The sequence below is a fragment of the Octodon degus genome, unplaced genomic scaffold (assembly GCF_000260255.1).
Source record: "Octodon degus isolate 3935 unplaced genomic scaffold, OctDeg1.0 scaffold00025, whole genome shotgun sequence".
NCBI lineage: Eukaryota > Metazoa > Chordata > Mammalia > Rodentia > Octodontidae > Octodon > Octodon degus.
The window spans coordinates 14,655,441-14,672,203 of NW_004524601.1; the positions used below are offsets into that span (position 1 = coordinate 14,655,441).

The window sequence follows — 16,763 nt, forward strand, 5'->3', positions numbered from 1 at the left end:
AGTGCCTGCTTAGGCAGATGAAAGGACTGGGGTTTAATCCCCGGTGAGCCATGCTGGCCCCACCCCTGAGCCTGTGGAGACAGCAACTGAGACTGGGCGTAGAGACGCACAACTTATAACCCCAGGGCTTGGGAGGCTAAAAGCAGGAGGATCACTCTGAGTCCAAACTGTGTAGTGAGACCCTGTAGACTCTGTACTAAATAAAAATAAATAAATAAATAAGCTTATTATAAAGAAAAATGTATGTAAATATCAGAACAGAAATCAATGAAAAAGGGAAGAAATAAGGACAAAAACTAAATCGTGGCAGTTTAAAAAAGACAGTAAAAATGAAATAAAGAAAACAAAGCCACTCCAGCTCATAAAGAAGCGGGTAAAGAAAAGCAAGTCATAAATTATTGATGTTTGTAGTTAGATAATATGCCATCACTAGAGTAGCTGTAGCCCCAAAGGATAATAAAGGATAACTGGGAGCTCTGTGTGTAAGTTATAAAATTTTCCTGAAAGGGAAAAAAATTCTCTAAAATATATAAACTGTCAAAGCTCTTTTAAAACTGAATAACAGTCTAAATAAACATAAATGAAAGAAACTGAAATTTAAAAACTTCATATCAGGAAAATTCTAGAACCAAATGTTTCATGAATAATTTTTTTTTTTTTTCAGAACCGGAGATTGAACTCAGACCCCTGTGCTTGCCAGGGAAGAGCTTATTCTACTGAGCCATCTCCCCGGACCCAAAAATTTTATATAAGAAATTACAAAAAAAAGAATCAAAATGAAAACACAAATACTTTAAGAAACGTGGTCCAGTAATTCACACTAACTTGCATGAAGACACCACTGTCTTGATTCCAAGAAGACCAAGACATTACATGAGAAGAAAATCACACAGCAACATCTGCTTTGCAAAATTCTAAGTGAATTTTTGGCAAATTCAATATAGTGTTTTACATATGCAATGTTGTCTGCTTATCCTAAATGTATTCATTCCTGATAAAGTTTCTCAGGAGACTAGGAATAGGAGAGAATTTCCTCAGCCTGATGAAAAGAATCTGTAAAAAAATTCAGTTGGCCTTAGCATAAATGTTAATAAACCCAATGCTTTTTTTTGAGGTCTAACAAAGCAAAGATAGCTAATCCTTTTATCCAACACTATACTACAGATTTCAATCACATAAGTGTATAAAAAAACCCCACTCATACTGTTTGAGAACAAGACAATCTATGTAGAATATCAGTTTCCATGTAGAAAAATATAAACTACTGGGCCTAATTGATTTTAAAAATATAAAATGTAACATAAATGAATATATATGAGTTACTTTTCCATATACTTTGCATATCAAGTACTCAAAAATTGAAATTACAAAATACTAAGTACAATAGCATAAAATTATGTAAAGCCTAAGAAAAGCCTGAGAAATGCACTGAGAATTACATTATATTGGAAAGTGCAATCAAGAAAACCTAAATAAATGAACAGATAGCATCTGATTCAGGAGAAAACATTTAGTATTATCAGAAGGTTACTTGTGCCCAACATGAGCTACAAGGTTAACAGAAGGTCAGTGAAAATTCCAGCATGGTGTTTTGTTTTTCTAAAAACACTGATAGGTGAATTCTCAAATACATGACAATTTGCTAAATTTAGATTAGCCAAAACAATTTAAATAGAAGAATGAACACATAAAACTAACATGACTGATTTGACAAAAAACTAAGGGAACAAAATCAAGAAAGAATCATAGACAACAGGTTAAAGAACAGGAAAGAATCCAAAAGTCAACTCACAAACTATATTCGATAAACATTAAGTGAAAGATTCAAAACTTTTGGTAACTCTGCAACATAAGCACATAATCTGGAGATTTTTATATCTAATGCTAAATGTAAGATACAATAGAAATATTAAAACAACACAAATGAGCTGAAGAGGTTTTATATGAAAACAAGAGTCTAAAAAACTAGTGACAGAGTAAGTCCATGGGACATTTGAGTGCTTGCAACTCTGCTAACACTGCACTCGGGCAGCCCATGCTGTCTCCATTTGGACAACCAGTAGCTGCGTCTCACGCATCCCCAGCCCTGGCCAGACTTTCCTACATCACAGTGGTCTCCACTGAAACCAAACATGACTTCTTGAGTAGAAATTGAGATCAGGCAAAAAGTGAAGTGGAATCAGAGTACTGTATCGCTCTCAAAAAATAAAAATGCTGTGATATGTCTGGTAGCAAAACAAAGAGACCAACTTGGTGAGCTTTTTGCATTAGAAAACAGTGAATATTAGACAATTAATTACATTAATTTAGGATAAATTGAGTCTATCAAATGAGAAGGAAGGCTGTCATAATACTAAAGGTATATGTAACAGAATGAAAGATGAATCCGTATTTCCATTTCCAATATTTAAAAACATTTTATATTTCTCATTGCAATACAAACTGAACTAGGTCAATCTTATACTTTACCTTACCTAGATTTGTCAAGAACAAATTAACTAAATTGCTATTTAGAATTTTAGCTCAACATTTATTTTCATAGAAAGTTGTTAATGATACTTTGAGCAAAGGCAGTCTACAAAATAATCTTCATTTATTTAATTCTTGGATTGAATAATCATAGAAATATTATTTATGAATGTATATATTAGAGATGTGGTGGGATTTCAGGAATTTTGATTAGTCTGATTTACTCATAAATAAAACACATGTATATTGAAATAGCATATATCTAAAACTTTTCTTTTAAAAACATTATGTCATGGGAAAAAAGAAAGAACTTTTACCAATAATTTCTGATTCTCAGAAAAACAACCAATTGGTGAATTTTCATAAGAACTGGAAGCATAACGTGGTGTAAAGATCAAGCTCAAAGTAGTTGCATCGAATAATAAGGCAGTTCTTCTCATTTCGCAGAATACTCAGCACTCAAAATACAGCAAAGCTGTTCACAGCTAGGTGTTCTGCCAGCCTGGGCAACACAGTGAGATGCATGTTTAAAAAAGTAGTAAGTTTTAGTTTTGTAAAATGCACACCATTTAGGACACTACTGCATATCCCTAATAAGAAGCGATTTTTTTAGTTTGAAAAACTGAATGAGCAAAAGTTTCTCTTCCAACGGGCCAAGGAGAAGTTAAAGTCACCCTACCTTTCTGTTCCTCTCTTCTCTGCTTTTCTGCCGCTGCCCTTCTAGCTTCTGTTCTCTTTTCACGTCTTCTGCGATCTTTGTCAGAAGGAACATCTCCCTCGTCTTCCATTCCTGCAGTGCACAGTGTTGTTACACTCAGTATGTGTTCCCTACCTATGATACCTTTGCATTTTGTCCCAACAGGAAAGTTAGGCAAGTCGGGGTCTTCACTAAAGCTGCTCAAGCATAATGAAGGAAAGCATCTGTTTTACTTTATTTTATTTTTTAAATTTATTTTATTTTTTAATGGTACAAACTTTTTATTTTTATTTTTTTTGTGTGTGTTTCTTTTTCAACAAATAACACACTGCATATATTCTTCTTAGTGGTTAATTGCTGTACAAGATGCGGACTTGAGATTCTATTTATAAACACCATTAGAACAAATCATTCTATTCATTAAGAGAATGCAACTATATATCCATCCTAACCACTTTAAATACAGATACAAAATGGACATTCATCTGTATACCCCATTTTTTCTAAGTTCCGTTATTGAATATTATAGGTGTGTAAACTCAGCAAAATATTCTAAAAGAGTCCAGTAGCCCATAATAGCATTGGGTCTTCTGTTTAACTGGCAATGTCAGAAATTATTGACCTGAGTCCCCCACAGCTCAACCTAACAGCATGGCTTTACTTCCTATATTTCGTCTTCATACTTTTCTACTGGATGGTTAAGACCAAGGTAAAGCAGGACCTGTGCAACAAGAGTTGTAGCTTTTGGGTCTGAAAAGGTCAGTGAAATCCCCTCAGGATTTATCCTGAGATCCTATACCTCAGATTGTAGAACCTTTGTCAGTGCAGCCATGTGGATGAGTCCCAGCCATTGCTTGGCCAATGTGCTCTCTGTGAAAGCCTGAGAGAGTGTTTTCTCCCCATGTGACTCTCCTTAGGCTCACTCTACGTCATCAAATGCATCTGTTTTAGAATGGGCTTCCCTCACTATACTCTCATTGGGAAGGAAGTATGATTATCTTTATTAAATTAAATTTTTATTTTTACCTTTTAAAAAAATGTATTTGGTACAGGGTCTCCCTATGCAGCTCAGACTTACAGTGATCCTCCTTCTTTCAGCTTCCTCAGAGCTGGGATTACAGATGTGCACCACCACGCCTAGTCTCCATGACTGGCTCAGTGGGCCTGGGGTTGGGGCCGGCACTGCATGTGGTGCCGGGGTTGAACCTGAGTCTCTGCATTTGCCTAAATTTTAAATATTTCCTCTACAAGTTGAGGGTTTACATGGCACTTAAATAAAGTCCAGTAACTTTCTCACACTGCTTTTTTAAAGTGGGGTTGACACATACATAGTCACATATAGTTTATTGCATTCACCTCATTATTTTATGTAATAACTTGTATTGCATAAGTGTGAAGAAAGTGTAATGGTGTTATGGCTTATATCTGGATGTTCCCCAAAGCCTTCTGCAGTCATTGGAGGCAGGCTTTTCAGAGGTGGCTGAAACTGGAGCTTGTGGTTAACTCATGGTCTAATGCTAGGATTAAGGGTGAGTGCTACACCTGCCTTAGGGCAAGTAGCCTGTGTACAATGGAAGGGACAGCACGAGGCTCGTTCCTTCTGCTGCTTTTGCTGTCTTCCACAGCCATGCACTGTTGCCCCTCTGCCATGTGTCACCCTGCCTTGGAGCTAGTTGAGTATGGACTGAAACCTCTGCAATCTAGAAGCTAAATAAACCTTTCCTCCTTTAGCTTGAGTGCTGGGTATTTTGTTCCAGTAATGACAGGAAAGTAAGGCAAATGCATCTAAATTATTTAGAATGAAATTACTTCAATCTGATAGTGAAATCATCTATAAATGGAAAAATTTATACACAAAAATTCTCCCCATGTTTTAAATATGTTACTTCTCACCTCTTCAATTTTTCTCCGAAGAGTAAGCTTTCGTCGCAAGTGATCCCGCTGTCTTCTCTCCTCTCGGTCCATCCGGAGGAGGCGTTGCTCTTCTGCTGCACGCTCAGACTGTTCTAATCCTTTACTTATCATATCCAAATATCTGAGTAAGAATGAAAATGTCACTGAGGCTGAATCAGCTGTTTCCCTCATTATAGCACACCTTCTAAGATTCTCTATCTCTTTTTTCGACTTAAATTTTTGAAATACAAGAATTCTTTCTGTCAGTCCTGCTAATGGGCCTTCAAGCCAGTCTGAGTCACAAACTGTTACACATTTTTAAAATCTTCCTATTACATGTATATTAGTTACCAAGGCAATGATGCAGCCTGGAACAAGCTATCACAAGCATTTTGTTGAGTAAGTATTCATAACTCAGTAGATTTAGAAGCACTGATTTGCAAAGAAAGCTAATAAAATTGAAGCAATGACTTTAAACACAACAGAGTACAATAGTCTTGAAGTTTCTGAAAACAAACCGAGTACTAATTTCCTTAAAATCTATAAGTCTCTGCATAAATCTTTCATCTACTGTTGGGGGTCTCTGTCATATCAATACATCCTAAGGCACCTCCATGAAATGAAACGATAAAATATAAGTCAGATAATGGATCACAATCTCTCACTCTATTTTCTTCAGATTTAATGCTGTCAGTCCTTAAAAACGGATCACAAAAGATTTTTGTTATTTGCTGCATGGGTTGAAATTTTTTCTTTCTTTTTTTTTTTTTGTAGAATTTTAAGTTAGGTTTTCCCTTCAATTATGTATGCGCAATATATCCTGTGTTCTCAAAAGGCTCGATGTCTGTGGTCAAAACTTCTGGGTATAGTCTTGGCTTGGTTATAGGTTTCCCAATTCCTGTTCCTCTTGGTCTTCCTTGCTTCATGCCACACTGCGGGCTACAGGGAAAGTGTCCTGCCTAGATCTTTCCCGTATGTCCAGTTCATATGAGTCATTACATAGGTATGAAATGCACCCTGACTCGGCTCTTACCTGTGCCTTATTAACCGCTCCTGGTCCTTAATTGATTGCGTGCCCTCACGCAGCAACCAGTGCTGGAACTGTGCGACATCGAAACATTCAGGTAACGTGTTGGTTTCATCCAATTTCTGTAGCTGTTTGGCAAGCATTTTCTATTTATAAAAATATGTGCAATATAAATATTTAATATTTTTTGCACTTTGCAGGAATAAACCCACTAAACCCCCTACATTTTATTAATGATGAATTCTTCAACAACATTTAAATCTATTCTTTAGAGACATAATAAAACCAAAATAAAGATTTTTCTATCTGAAAATAAAAATATATATATTTCTCCTCTAAAATACATACAAGTATCAAAATATAAAGGAAAATGTCTAAGCAAAGAAAAAAGAGGGAAGACCACACAGTGAAAAATACAGTGAGGGGTCAGGGAGATAGCTTGGTAGAATAAGCGCTTATATAGCAAGCGCAAGGTCCTGAGTTCAATCCCCAGTACTGCAAAACAAAAAACAAAAAAAAAAGAAAGAAAAGAAAAATACAGTGAGGTTATTATTTTTATGCTACTCTATTAATTTTAGAATATAAAAATGTAAGGTCAGTCTTTCCTCAGTTTGAACTCTCCTGTCCTGATGCTGAGTTCACACTCACATACACGTTTATGCGTACACACCCCACATACAACTCCAAATCAAAAATCAAAAGGAAATCACTGTCACTCAATTTGCACCCAAAAAATACAATTCACTTTTAAAGAGAACATTTTCAGCTAGATAAATACAAGTGTGTGTGTGTGTGGGGGGTACAAGGACATGGTGTACAGGACTAGGAGACACTTGTAGGACAGCACCGATACTCATAGTTCCTTCTATTGCTTTAACTGCTTTGGGTTCCAGCTGTAGAATTCTGATGTCACAATAGACACTTTTTATTGGTCACAACTCAGGTAGAATTAATGCATTTGCCCGGCCACTTAATTACCAAATTATCTCACAACTACTGATGGTGTAGTAACATTGACTTTTCCTTCCCTTTCTTGTTCAAATATAGTAACCTCCAAGATGTTGCTTATTCTTGCTGTAAGTTTTCATTTAGAAAAATATTTATTTACTCTGTCAATAAGATCACAATATTATAAGACAATATTTTACAAACTATTCTTCCAAACTATTCTTCCAACTGATGTAAACCAAAATTAAGTGCTGAACTTACTTGTTCTCTTACATAGTTCCTTTCAAAGTCTAATTTTAAGTTGGTGAGATACTGCCTGTACTTATTCAGTTCCCTTAAGCTACACACAATCTGTAAGTAAAAAGAAAAATATATAGATGTCATAACTATGTAAATACGTAACAGTGTCAGCAACAATTATCCAGAGGAAAAATTAGTTTTGATGTATAATTGAATGACATTTTGTTATCAAGTAATAAACTGCTGGTGAATTAATAGGTACTATCTCTTCACATCTGTTAATCAATAATAAATTTCAGCCCAGAAATATTATTTTAATAATATCACCTATGGTTTAAAGAAAAATACTCTCAATTAGGTGCCATTCTTATCAAATATTATCAAAATAAATATGATTAAAGTAATAATAATGGCTATTAATTATAGTGCAGTTGTAATTGTAAATGGGATGATGTTAACTCCAGTAAAAATTATTTCATCAAGATTCTTACAAACTAAAGTTTTCTATACCCATATTGCATTTCACAATTTAATATATAATAATATGTAATAATAATCACACATTAATTCATATCTGTATATATTTATATACAAGACAAGTACTCAGTCCCTTTGGAGACAGAAAGAAAGCTATAACTAACCATTACTATATCTGTACATCATCAAATTGTTCATCAATAATCTTTTGATTTTATTAAGAAAAAAGAAAAAAGCTATTTCATTTACAAACAGCTGTTGTCAGATTTCCTTTGACCAAAATTCTGAGTGTGTCGTGGATCTGAGTGTGAATTATCCTCCCACAATCAAGGTGAAGGTGACTGTGGGCCTTCACTGAGCTATAGGAGCAGATGTACACCAAAGTGAGAAGACTTTTATTTGAAGAAAAGTCATCTTCAACCCACCTTATTATTGTTGGTGACATAGCCACCTTTCTTCAGTCTCCTCAGAACATCTTTGCGTCGATAATATGCTTTTAAATGTGGATCGTGCAGACTTTTATATTGGTTTTCCAGAAGTCGACAATAAGGGTCTGTCAAGTTAAAACCATAGGAAGGTCGAAAAAGCTGCAAACACAGAATCAGCGATGTTACCAATGCAAAAGTAAGGCATTCTTATTTCTGCATAACCCATAGCAGAGGGCAGAAAGTAACACACGTGGGAAGAACCTGAACTGGGAAAACCACCAACAGGAAAATTTACTTTGAGCAAGTAACTGCCTTTCCCGTTTACTTCTGCTCATTTGTATGAATGATTCCAGAGACTCAGCCTCACTGGGTAATCTCTTCACATGACTCACATCAGCCTCTGGCCCAGACGCTACAAAGACAATGGGAACAGAAAAGAAAGGGAGCTGCGGATAAGTTGCTCAAGGTGGAAACTAATGCTCGGACCCTGTCTTTTCTGTTCCCTCGCCCAAATCAAGGGCCCACGTGCAGAAACTGAAGAATGGTGTTAATTATAATATTTCGATCATCTAAAATAAAAAGAATATGAAATCACTATAATAAAATGATACTAGCTGAAAAAACAATGAGCAAACCTTAAATATTAAATATTAAATTTAGAGAGTCATTGTATCTTGAGGTGTTTAAGGAAAGGTAGTGTTTTCTGATTGCTAAAGTCACAAAAAATTCAAGGTTTCTTCTATAATTTATCTCATCTAGGGAACCTATTTTAAAGCTTATTTATAAGAAGCCAGGTTTCTTCATATGTGTAAGAGTCAAATAAAACCTTACAAAATTTTATGAAAGGAGAAAAAGATAATCAGTTGTCAGGTGTTTTTTTCTTTTACTTTAGAGGAAAAGTCTGACTTATTTTGTCTGTTTTAAGGAGTGAAACATTCCCAAAGGAAATTTTGGGGATGCACTCTTAGTTAATTTTTCAAAAGTAAATGGCAAATGAGCTGGAGAGATAGCTCAGTAGACTAAGCGTTTGCCTGGCAAGTGCAAGGTTCTGAGTTCAAGCCCTGGTACTGAAAAAAAAAAAAAAAAAAGATTTCATTTTGAAGGGGAAAGTGGAAAATGGAAGTAAATTTCCAACTTTCAGTTTTTTTCTTGTGTGTGTGTTTCTGTGTGTGTGTGCCTCTGTGTGTGTGTGTGTGTGTGTGTATGCAGGGTCTCACTACACAGCTTGGACTCCTAGTGACCTGTTTTCTGCCTCCCGAGTGCTGAGATTACAGGGGTGCACCACCATGCCCAGACTCCATCGCTGGCTCAGTGTGCCCTGCAGCAGGGCTGGGATGGCATGCGGTGCCAGGGATTAGGCCCTGGCCCTTGCACTTACCTGAGAAAGTGCTTAGTCCACTGTGCTGTCTTGCTGACCTTTCCAACTTTTAATACCTTATTTCAATCCAAGTAATTTAAAAGAACATGTCAATGTTGTCTTTGTATTCTTTTTGTTTTAAGTTTTGCCCACATAAACACAAGCTTTGGTCTAAAGCAATGCTAAGAACTAGGTCAACAGTAATTCAAATATGCGGAAGTTCTGGAAAACCAGAATAAAGTCTCCTGTTTGCAAGCGTCCAACACAATTCATGCCAACACTCACCTTTGTGTGCTAGTCTGCTTACAACTGCAAGAGCATTTGTGACTGCTGTATGCACTCTGACTACAGCGGCAACTTCATTCCAATTCTGAAAACTCAGGACATTGACTGGATGGAAGCTTGCAAATAACTCCCAGAAAGCAGGGAGTATGGCTCTGTCAGATAGCTCTACCTTGACATTCAAATGGCTCTTTGTAAATCTCTGATCTTCCATCTAATGCCAACCTTTAATCCTTTCCAAACAGCCTAATCAGAAATCTAGACTCCCTGATCACCAAATGGATCCCCAGGAAAGCAAAGAAAAGAATTCTACAGCATGAACACTTGAATTCAGTGGAGCTGAGTATGAAGCCAACATCTCCCTGGGGGAAAAATTATAAGTCAGGAAGGGAATTAATTTTCTCTTTTAGACAGTGATACTTATCTATCAAAATGGTTTAGATGTTGTATTTTAACAAGCACACAGTTCTTAAGATGAAACTAGATTACTTGCCCTGCGAATAGAACACTTCTTAACAAATCCACTTATTACAATTAGGGTAACCCTTCGATTATTAAGGTGAATAATTGGACGTGATTAAGACATTCAAACAATAATAAAGTATTACTTCATCAAATAGATCACATTGAGAAAAGAATAATCTCACAAAGTTGGCCTTTGGAGATTAGGGGACTATGTGTGTACCTAAGTATAATGAAAGGGAGATATTTTGGGAGAATTAATGTAATAAGGAATACAGAGAAGAAATTTAAAAAACTTTCAAAATTTTTTTTCTTTACTCATTTTAATGAGGAAAAAGATAAAATAGCAATGAAACAGTTTCAAAATAGGTTAGTAGGACAGTTACAATAAGTAATACATTGCATGTAATTGTCTTCATAGTAGTTATTCAGAGGACAAAATGCAGACATGATATCTTGTCTAAACAATATTACTACAAACCTTTCTTCTCAATGAACTAAGAGAAAGTACATAGTTCCAGGGTAAACACTGAGGGGAATTGACTGATCTTGTCAGATAACAAAAGTTGCATTTTTAGTTATATAGGTCTTGCTTTTACTTGGTCTTAAGCATCCAGCAGAACAGTGTAACCACGAGGTATAAAAAATAAAGCTATATTAATATATTGAATTATAAAAGGCTCAAGTCAACTTCTGAAAATTGCTAGTTGTGCTGATAACTCACTACTGTTATGGTCTGTTGGTCTTTATTGGGTTATTTTCCTAAAATCAAGTACCTATATTCTTTGCACTGGCATCCAGTATGAAAAGGTCCTTTAAAGACTTCCCAAATACAGCTTGTCTAACTGTAAAGGGACACACATCTCTGACAAAACAAGACAAGTGGATATGTTGGGAGCCATGGAAGCTAGGAAATTGATCAAATGTGTGTAGGCGGGACTAGACCTCAATTCTTAAAGCAAACAAGCTACCTCAGTCCTGAGATAAACATCCTGTCTAGTTTTAAAGACTTTAAAAAATTATTAATATACTTCGTATATGTGAATTAGCATAATAAATGCAGACAAACGACAAAACTAAATTTGTATACTAATGTGTATCATTAACCACTAGTAATACAATAAATTTCAAGCACATTTTAGGAAAACTGATTTATGTAGATGTGGCTTAAATTCTTTTACATTGCCTTATTTTTTAACTGATACATAAAATTCATATGTAATCACAAAAATAGATTGCATAGTGTTCAAGTCAGGGTGAACATATGGATCTCCACAGTATGTACTATTGCTTTATGTTGCAAACATTCAAAATGCTTTCTTCTAAATCTTTTAGACAAAAGGAAAAGAAAGCTACAATGTTGTTAGCTAGTCATTCTACTGCACAATAGAGTGCCAGAATTACTGTAACTTAGCTTGCTCTATTTTTGAACAGATTAACTTTGAAAACCTTAAATTCTAATATTTTTCAGAAAGGATGCATATTTTAAGAAATCGTGTTTGCTACATATTATAGATTGAATACGCTCCCCTAAAATTCCCTTGCAGCAGTCTTAAATTCTAATGTGTGACTTTGAGAGGTGGAGCTCAGGGAAGACACTAAGCCGTGAGGGTTGAGCCCTCCAGAGTGAGATCTACGCCCTTATAACAGCCCTCAGTGAGCGTGACAGCTGTCCTTCTGCTATGTAGGGATTACAGAGGCCCTAGCCAGAACTCAACCATGGTGCCACCAACACGTCAGCCTTCCAGCATCCATAATAATAATAAATTCTTGGCGTTTTTAAAGTACTCACTGTGCTTTGTCAGCCCAAACTGACTAAGAAATTAAGCAAGTATAAGTACATTCTTGTAGAACATTTTAATGATACTAAACCAAATAACCACTCAAGAACCTAAACTCCAAAATCTGTTCTTACTCAAGTTGTGGGGATGGAAGAGGGCTGACGATTAAGACATGAGAAGGTTTAAGGGAAGAAGCCATCATCCTACAGTATAATTAAATGTTGAGTTAGAACATTCAAACCCCAGACTTGATTCTAAGCAGAGATAAGCTCCCCGTAGGCTGTGAGAGTTCACAAAGAATCTTGACGAATAATTCCAATTCCTCAGTTGGGTTGAAGAAAAAAGGGCAGTGCAGGTTTGGGGACAAGGTTGGCCGAAGAACAAAAGCATTGGCATGTAATGGATGTGTGAGTGTTAACAGACATCATCCAGAAGAAATTAAGGCTATTTTGGATAAAGACTGGAAAGAGTTTGGGGAAAATCATGGGGCTGTGCGCCCTCTCGTACACAGGCTACAAAGTCTTCCATTAAGTTACTCTAGCTTTAGGAAATCATTCCAACTCTACTCTTTTTTTAAAGCCTCACATATGAAATAATATTTAGCTCAGAACATAATAATATGTTTTATAGAGTGCTGTTCACGTTACTATTGTTAAAATCGTAACACCCACTTAAATGCCACTTGAATAGCCTTTCACTTTTCAGTCAAATATATTTCTAAGCAAACCAAAACTCACTACATAGGTATGTATGAGATTTTATTATTTGAAACATTAATGTGCTTCCATAATTATAAATTAGGGCAAGACTAAGGGATTCAAACTCGATAAAATTTCTTCTTACACCTTCTCAAACAAAAGCCTGGGGTAGAGGAGGCTTTCACCGTGCCCCCAGGAATTTGTCAAACTCCATCCATAGCATTCGGATGTTGTCACCACCCAAACTAATGTGGGAACCTTGGCGACCAGGTTACCTTTTCGCTTAGATTCGTGGTGAAGAACCGAGGGTCAGTTCCGGGGATCACAGGCAGCTTCACCCCCAGAGGCAGATCCAGGAGATGAGCCGCCCCCACTTCGGCAAAGGGGGTTTTGTGTGCCCCCTGTAGGACAGAATCAGAGGGGTGTCTCCGGGAGTTTCACTGGAGACCAGGCCTCCTCACTCGCTCCAGCCACCCAGAGAGAGCCCACTTAACCAGGCGCTGCCGGCACCTGTGACCCCCAAGCCCCGTGACCCCAACTCCAGGGTCCCCTAAAACCGATGACCCCAAGTCCCAGGGTACCCCCAAACCCGGTGACCCCTGTCTCAGGATCCCCCTAAGCCCCATGACCCCTAACCCTATGACCGCAAGCCTCAGTGTCTCCCAAAATCCGTGACCTCAAACCCCATACCCCCAAGCCCCAGCTTCGCCGAGACCATGTCCCCCAGCTCCCGCTCACATCTCCGCACTGCCTGCTGTCGGAGGTCAGAGCGCCGGTTGCCGTCTTGGAGGCGGCGCCGCGGGCGACCTTGGCGCAGGTGCCCAGGTACAGCTCCATGCGGCCGGCGTCGCCCTCGTCCCCGCTGCGCCCCCTCTCGTCGCCTGCCAGGACCCCACTGGCCACAGCCCGCGAGGACGCTCCGCGTTCCAGGCAGAACGCGGGCAGCCCCACCCCAACCCCTCTGGGGTGGCCAGCAGGGGCCCAGCTTCACTCCCTGCTGGGGTGGGAGGGTGGGTGGGGGGCTCCCCGGGACATCGAGGCTCCCTGGGGCACCGCCTGCGCCCACGCCGGGTCCGCTGTCCCCTCTGCCAGCCTCCTCTGGCCCTCTCTGCCTCGAGGCCTGGCTACCCTCCCCCCACTTTATCCGCCTCCCCCAGCCCCCTTTATTTTCTTTCAGGCCCCTGCGAGGCCCCAGCCTCTTGGAGCCTCGGATTCAAGCTTGGTTCCCCTCTTCACAGGGCTGATGAGGCCTGCGTGGGGTCGGGCTTCCCAGCTGCTATTTCTGGACTACACAGAACTAATTCCTGCCTCCCTGAAGAGTTCAGCAACCCCTTGGATGCCTTCAGGCCCCATCACAGCCTTGGGACAGACACCCTTGTCAGCTGTCACAGGGGTCCAGGGACTGCTCTGGTCACCGCTGCTTTTCCTCTGGGCGGTGTTCAGGGGTCTTAGCGCCCAGCCTTTTTCTACGTGATTGTCTCACACTCCTTCACAAGAGCGCAACAAAACAAAAGGGCTCATTTTCCTTCAATACACTGTTTCAGTGGCAGCCTCAACATTTACCCCGGACAGAAACTGAGGGATAGTTCTGAATATTTCCCATTCTTCTTGTGGGCTACGTTCAATTGAATCCTGAGTCCTGATAATTTATTTTACCACTGAAATTACACGGCCGTCAGCACACTACTCCTTCAGATAAGCTGCTTATTATTTGTTTGCTTGTGCCTTTGCCAGATCCTGTAATATCTCCCTGTTGGCTTTACCCTGAAGGTCTATCTTTCATCAGACCGGTCATTTCCCTGGCTTTAAAACTGTAATTGCCCCCAAGAAGACTCAGAGCATGTAAAAGACTTAGTACTTAATCTCTCTTTTGGTTTCTTATTACTGGTCTAACAAATTACCCCAACTTTAACGGTTTAAAATACCACTAGTTTGCTATCTTACCTAATGGAGGTCAGTACCTGAAAATGAATCTTAACTGGGCTGAGTCCAAGGAGTTGGATGGGCCGCGTGGCTCTGAGTCCTACTCCATAGTCTTTATCTTCGAGAGGTTGCCCCTTCTTTATCCTTCAAATCCAGCAGAACAGAATCTTTGCCTCCCTCAGACTCACATCTTTACCTCCCTTTGCTACAATGAACAAATCTTTCTGGGCCCATCTGGATGATCCCGGATAGTTTATTTATTTTAAAGTTAGCTGGTTGGCAATCTTAACCTCATTAGTGATCTGGCTATTCTGGGCATAAAATAATGTATGGATCAGGCTTGAAAATGAGGATGTAGACACCTTTGAGGTCATATTCTACTGTCTTTTCTCCTGTGCCAGCCACAATTTCCCCCATATCACCTGTATTTATTGTCTTTGCTTCATAAGAAATCGTTGACAAATTTTAGTGACTTTTAAACAGTTTTTACTTCTCACATCCTCTGAATTTGGTGGAAGTTGTTTTGGTTGGGGTCCCTTTGATTTGGGCTGGATTGCTGAGGTTTACATCACTTACATGACTGGGCTTCCAGAAGGAAAGGCTGGACCTGTTGTGATGGTCAGATCGTTCTGTGTTCTTTTCATCCTGGTAATCTGAATTCAGAATCAAGAGGGAGGAAGCACTGTTGTGCTTTTGTGGTTCTTACCTGTTTGGTGGTATCATATGGGCTGTTGTCACACTGGCTAAAGCAAGTTATGCAGCCAAACTGAGAGTCCACATTAGACACAACCACTCAAAGGTGGTTTACAGCAAAGTTTGCAACACTGGGAGTCAGTGCTGCAGAACTCAGATTATCCTTTGACCGCTATAATTCTTGTTTTTCTTCCATATTTAAAATACATTCAGCCCTCCCAAGACAACCAAAACTTTCATTCAGTAATGTTATCCAGTTTCCAATTTAATATCTTAATATCACAATGTAATATACATTATGTCTAAGAATGAGCACCTTGGATACTACCTTTGTTAATCTGAAGACCTATGAGCTAAAAGTTCAAGTTGAAATAACAGTCAATAAATGAGTAGCACATTTCCTCAAAACTTAAGGGGCAAAATCATGTGACAGCTCACCGCTGTCTCCTTTGGTATAATTCTTCCCATGATGTCTGTAGTTTTCTCTTACACTTTGCTTACAAATTGGCAGCAAGTGCTCCCAGATAATGCTCTGCACCATGCTGGAGTTCTTGTTCCATGCAGCTCCTACCTATCCACCACTCCTTTCCTCATACTCTACAGACATTTGATTTTCTGGTCCCTGGACCCTACCTTCTGAACTCAGGGAGTCTCATGGGCTCCATCCTGTCTGATCTGTAGTCTAGAGACTTCCTTAAGTTGGTAAACTGAGCAACACTATGCCTCATCCCTTTCGTTTGCTGTTTCTCAGAAATCATTGTCTTTCATTGCTTGGTGTGGTGGATTGACAATCAGTGGCCAACTTGTTGCACCCAGCTGAACTGAACCAGAGTGGTGCTGGGTGTGGGAGGCCCACCACATTGTTTCCAGCAGCATAAGAGGCAGAACTAGAGAAGATGAGAAGCCGTTGGGAGCTATAGGAAGCTGTTGGGAGCAGTTAGTTCTGAAGGAGCTTGTCTTGCTGGCTTTCCTGATGAACTTGGCTGTTGTCATCCTTGAGACCTCACTGTTGCTGAGGATGACTTTGGTACTTTCGTGAGGAGCTCTGGTTTTTACTTTGGGCATTGCTTTCTGGTTCCAAGGCTAATTCCTCAGCCTCCTAGCATAGATCTTTCATCCTGTTGGCACAGACTTTGTAGCTTTAACCAATGACTTTTGGGCCTTACCAGAGTAGATCTGTGAAACAGGCCTGCATGAGACATTGTCATATGCTCTTTCTCTCCAGGAGGACTTGTGAGGGGGGCATGGTTAAGGGCTCTGGGTCTTCAGACGGACTCATGTCCCCTTTGTCTTGGGATGCAAGCCCTCAGCTGGATTCTCTGGTCTTTAGTATGTTGACAGGTTTCTTTTTTCTTTCTTTTTAAAAAAATATTTTTAGGGATGGGTCT

The 16,763-nt window shown here is 39.0% G+C and overlaps 1 protein-coding gene across 1 annotated transcript in view; it reads right to left on the reverse strand.

Annotated features, from left to right (window-relative positions):
• Positions 1-13,596, reverse strand: part of Fsip2 (fibrous sheath interacting protein 2) — a 74,511-nt gene extending 60,915 nt beyond the window's left edge. The window contains exons 1-7 of the mRNA XM_023712339.1: positions 13,498-13,596; positions 13,035-13,160; positions 8,177-8,338; positions 7,296-7,385; positions 6,093-6,232; positions 5,060-5,201; positions 3,149-3,259 (exon numbers count right to left, since the gene is read on the reverse strand). Coding sequence (XP_023568107.1) covers positions 3,149-3,259; positions 5,060-5,201; positions 6,093-6,232; positions 7,296-7,385; positions 8,177-8,338; positions 13,035-13,160; positions 13,498-13,596 — 870 coding nt within the window. The remainder of the gene's footprint in view (positions 1-3,148; positions 3,260-5,059; positions 5,202-6,092; positions 6,233-7,295; positions 7,386-8,176; positions 8,339-13,034; positions 13,161-13,497) is intronic.
• Between the last annotated feature and the right edge of the window lie 3,167 nt (positions 13,597-16,763).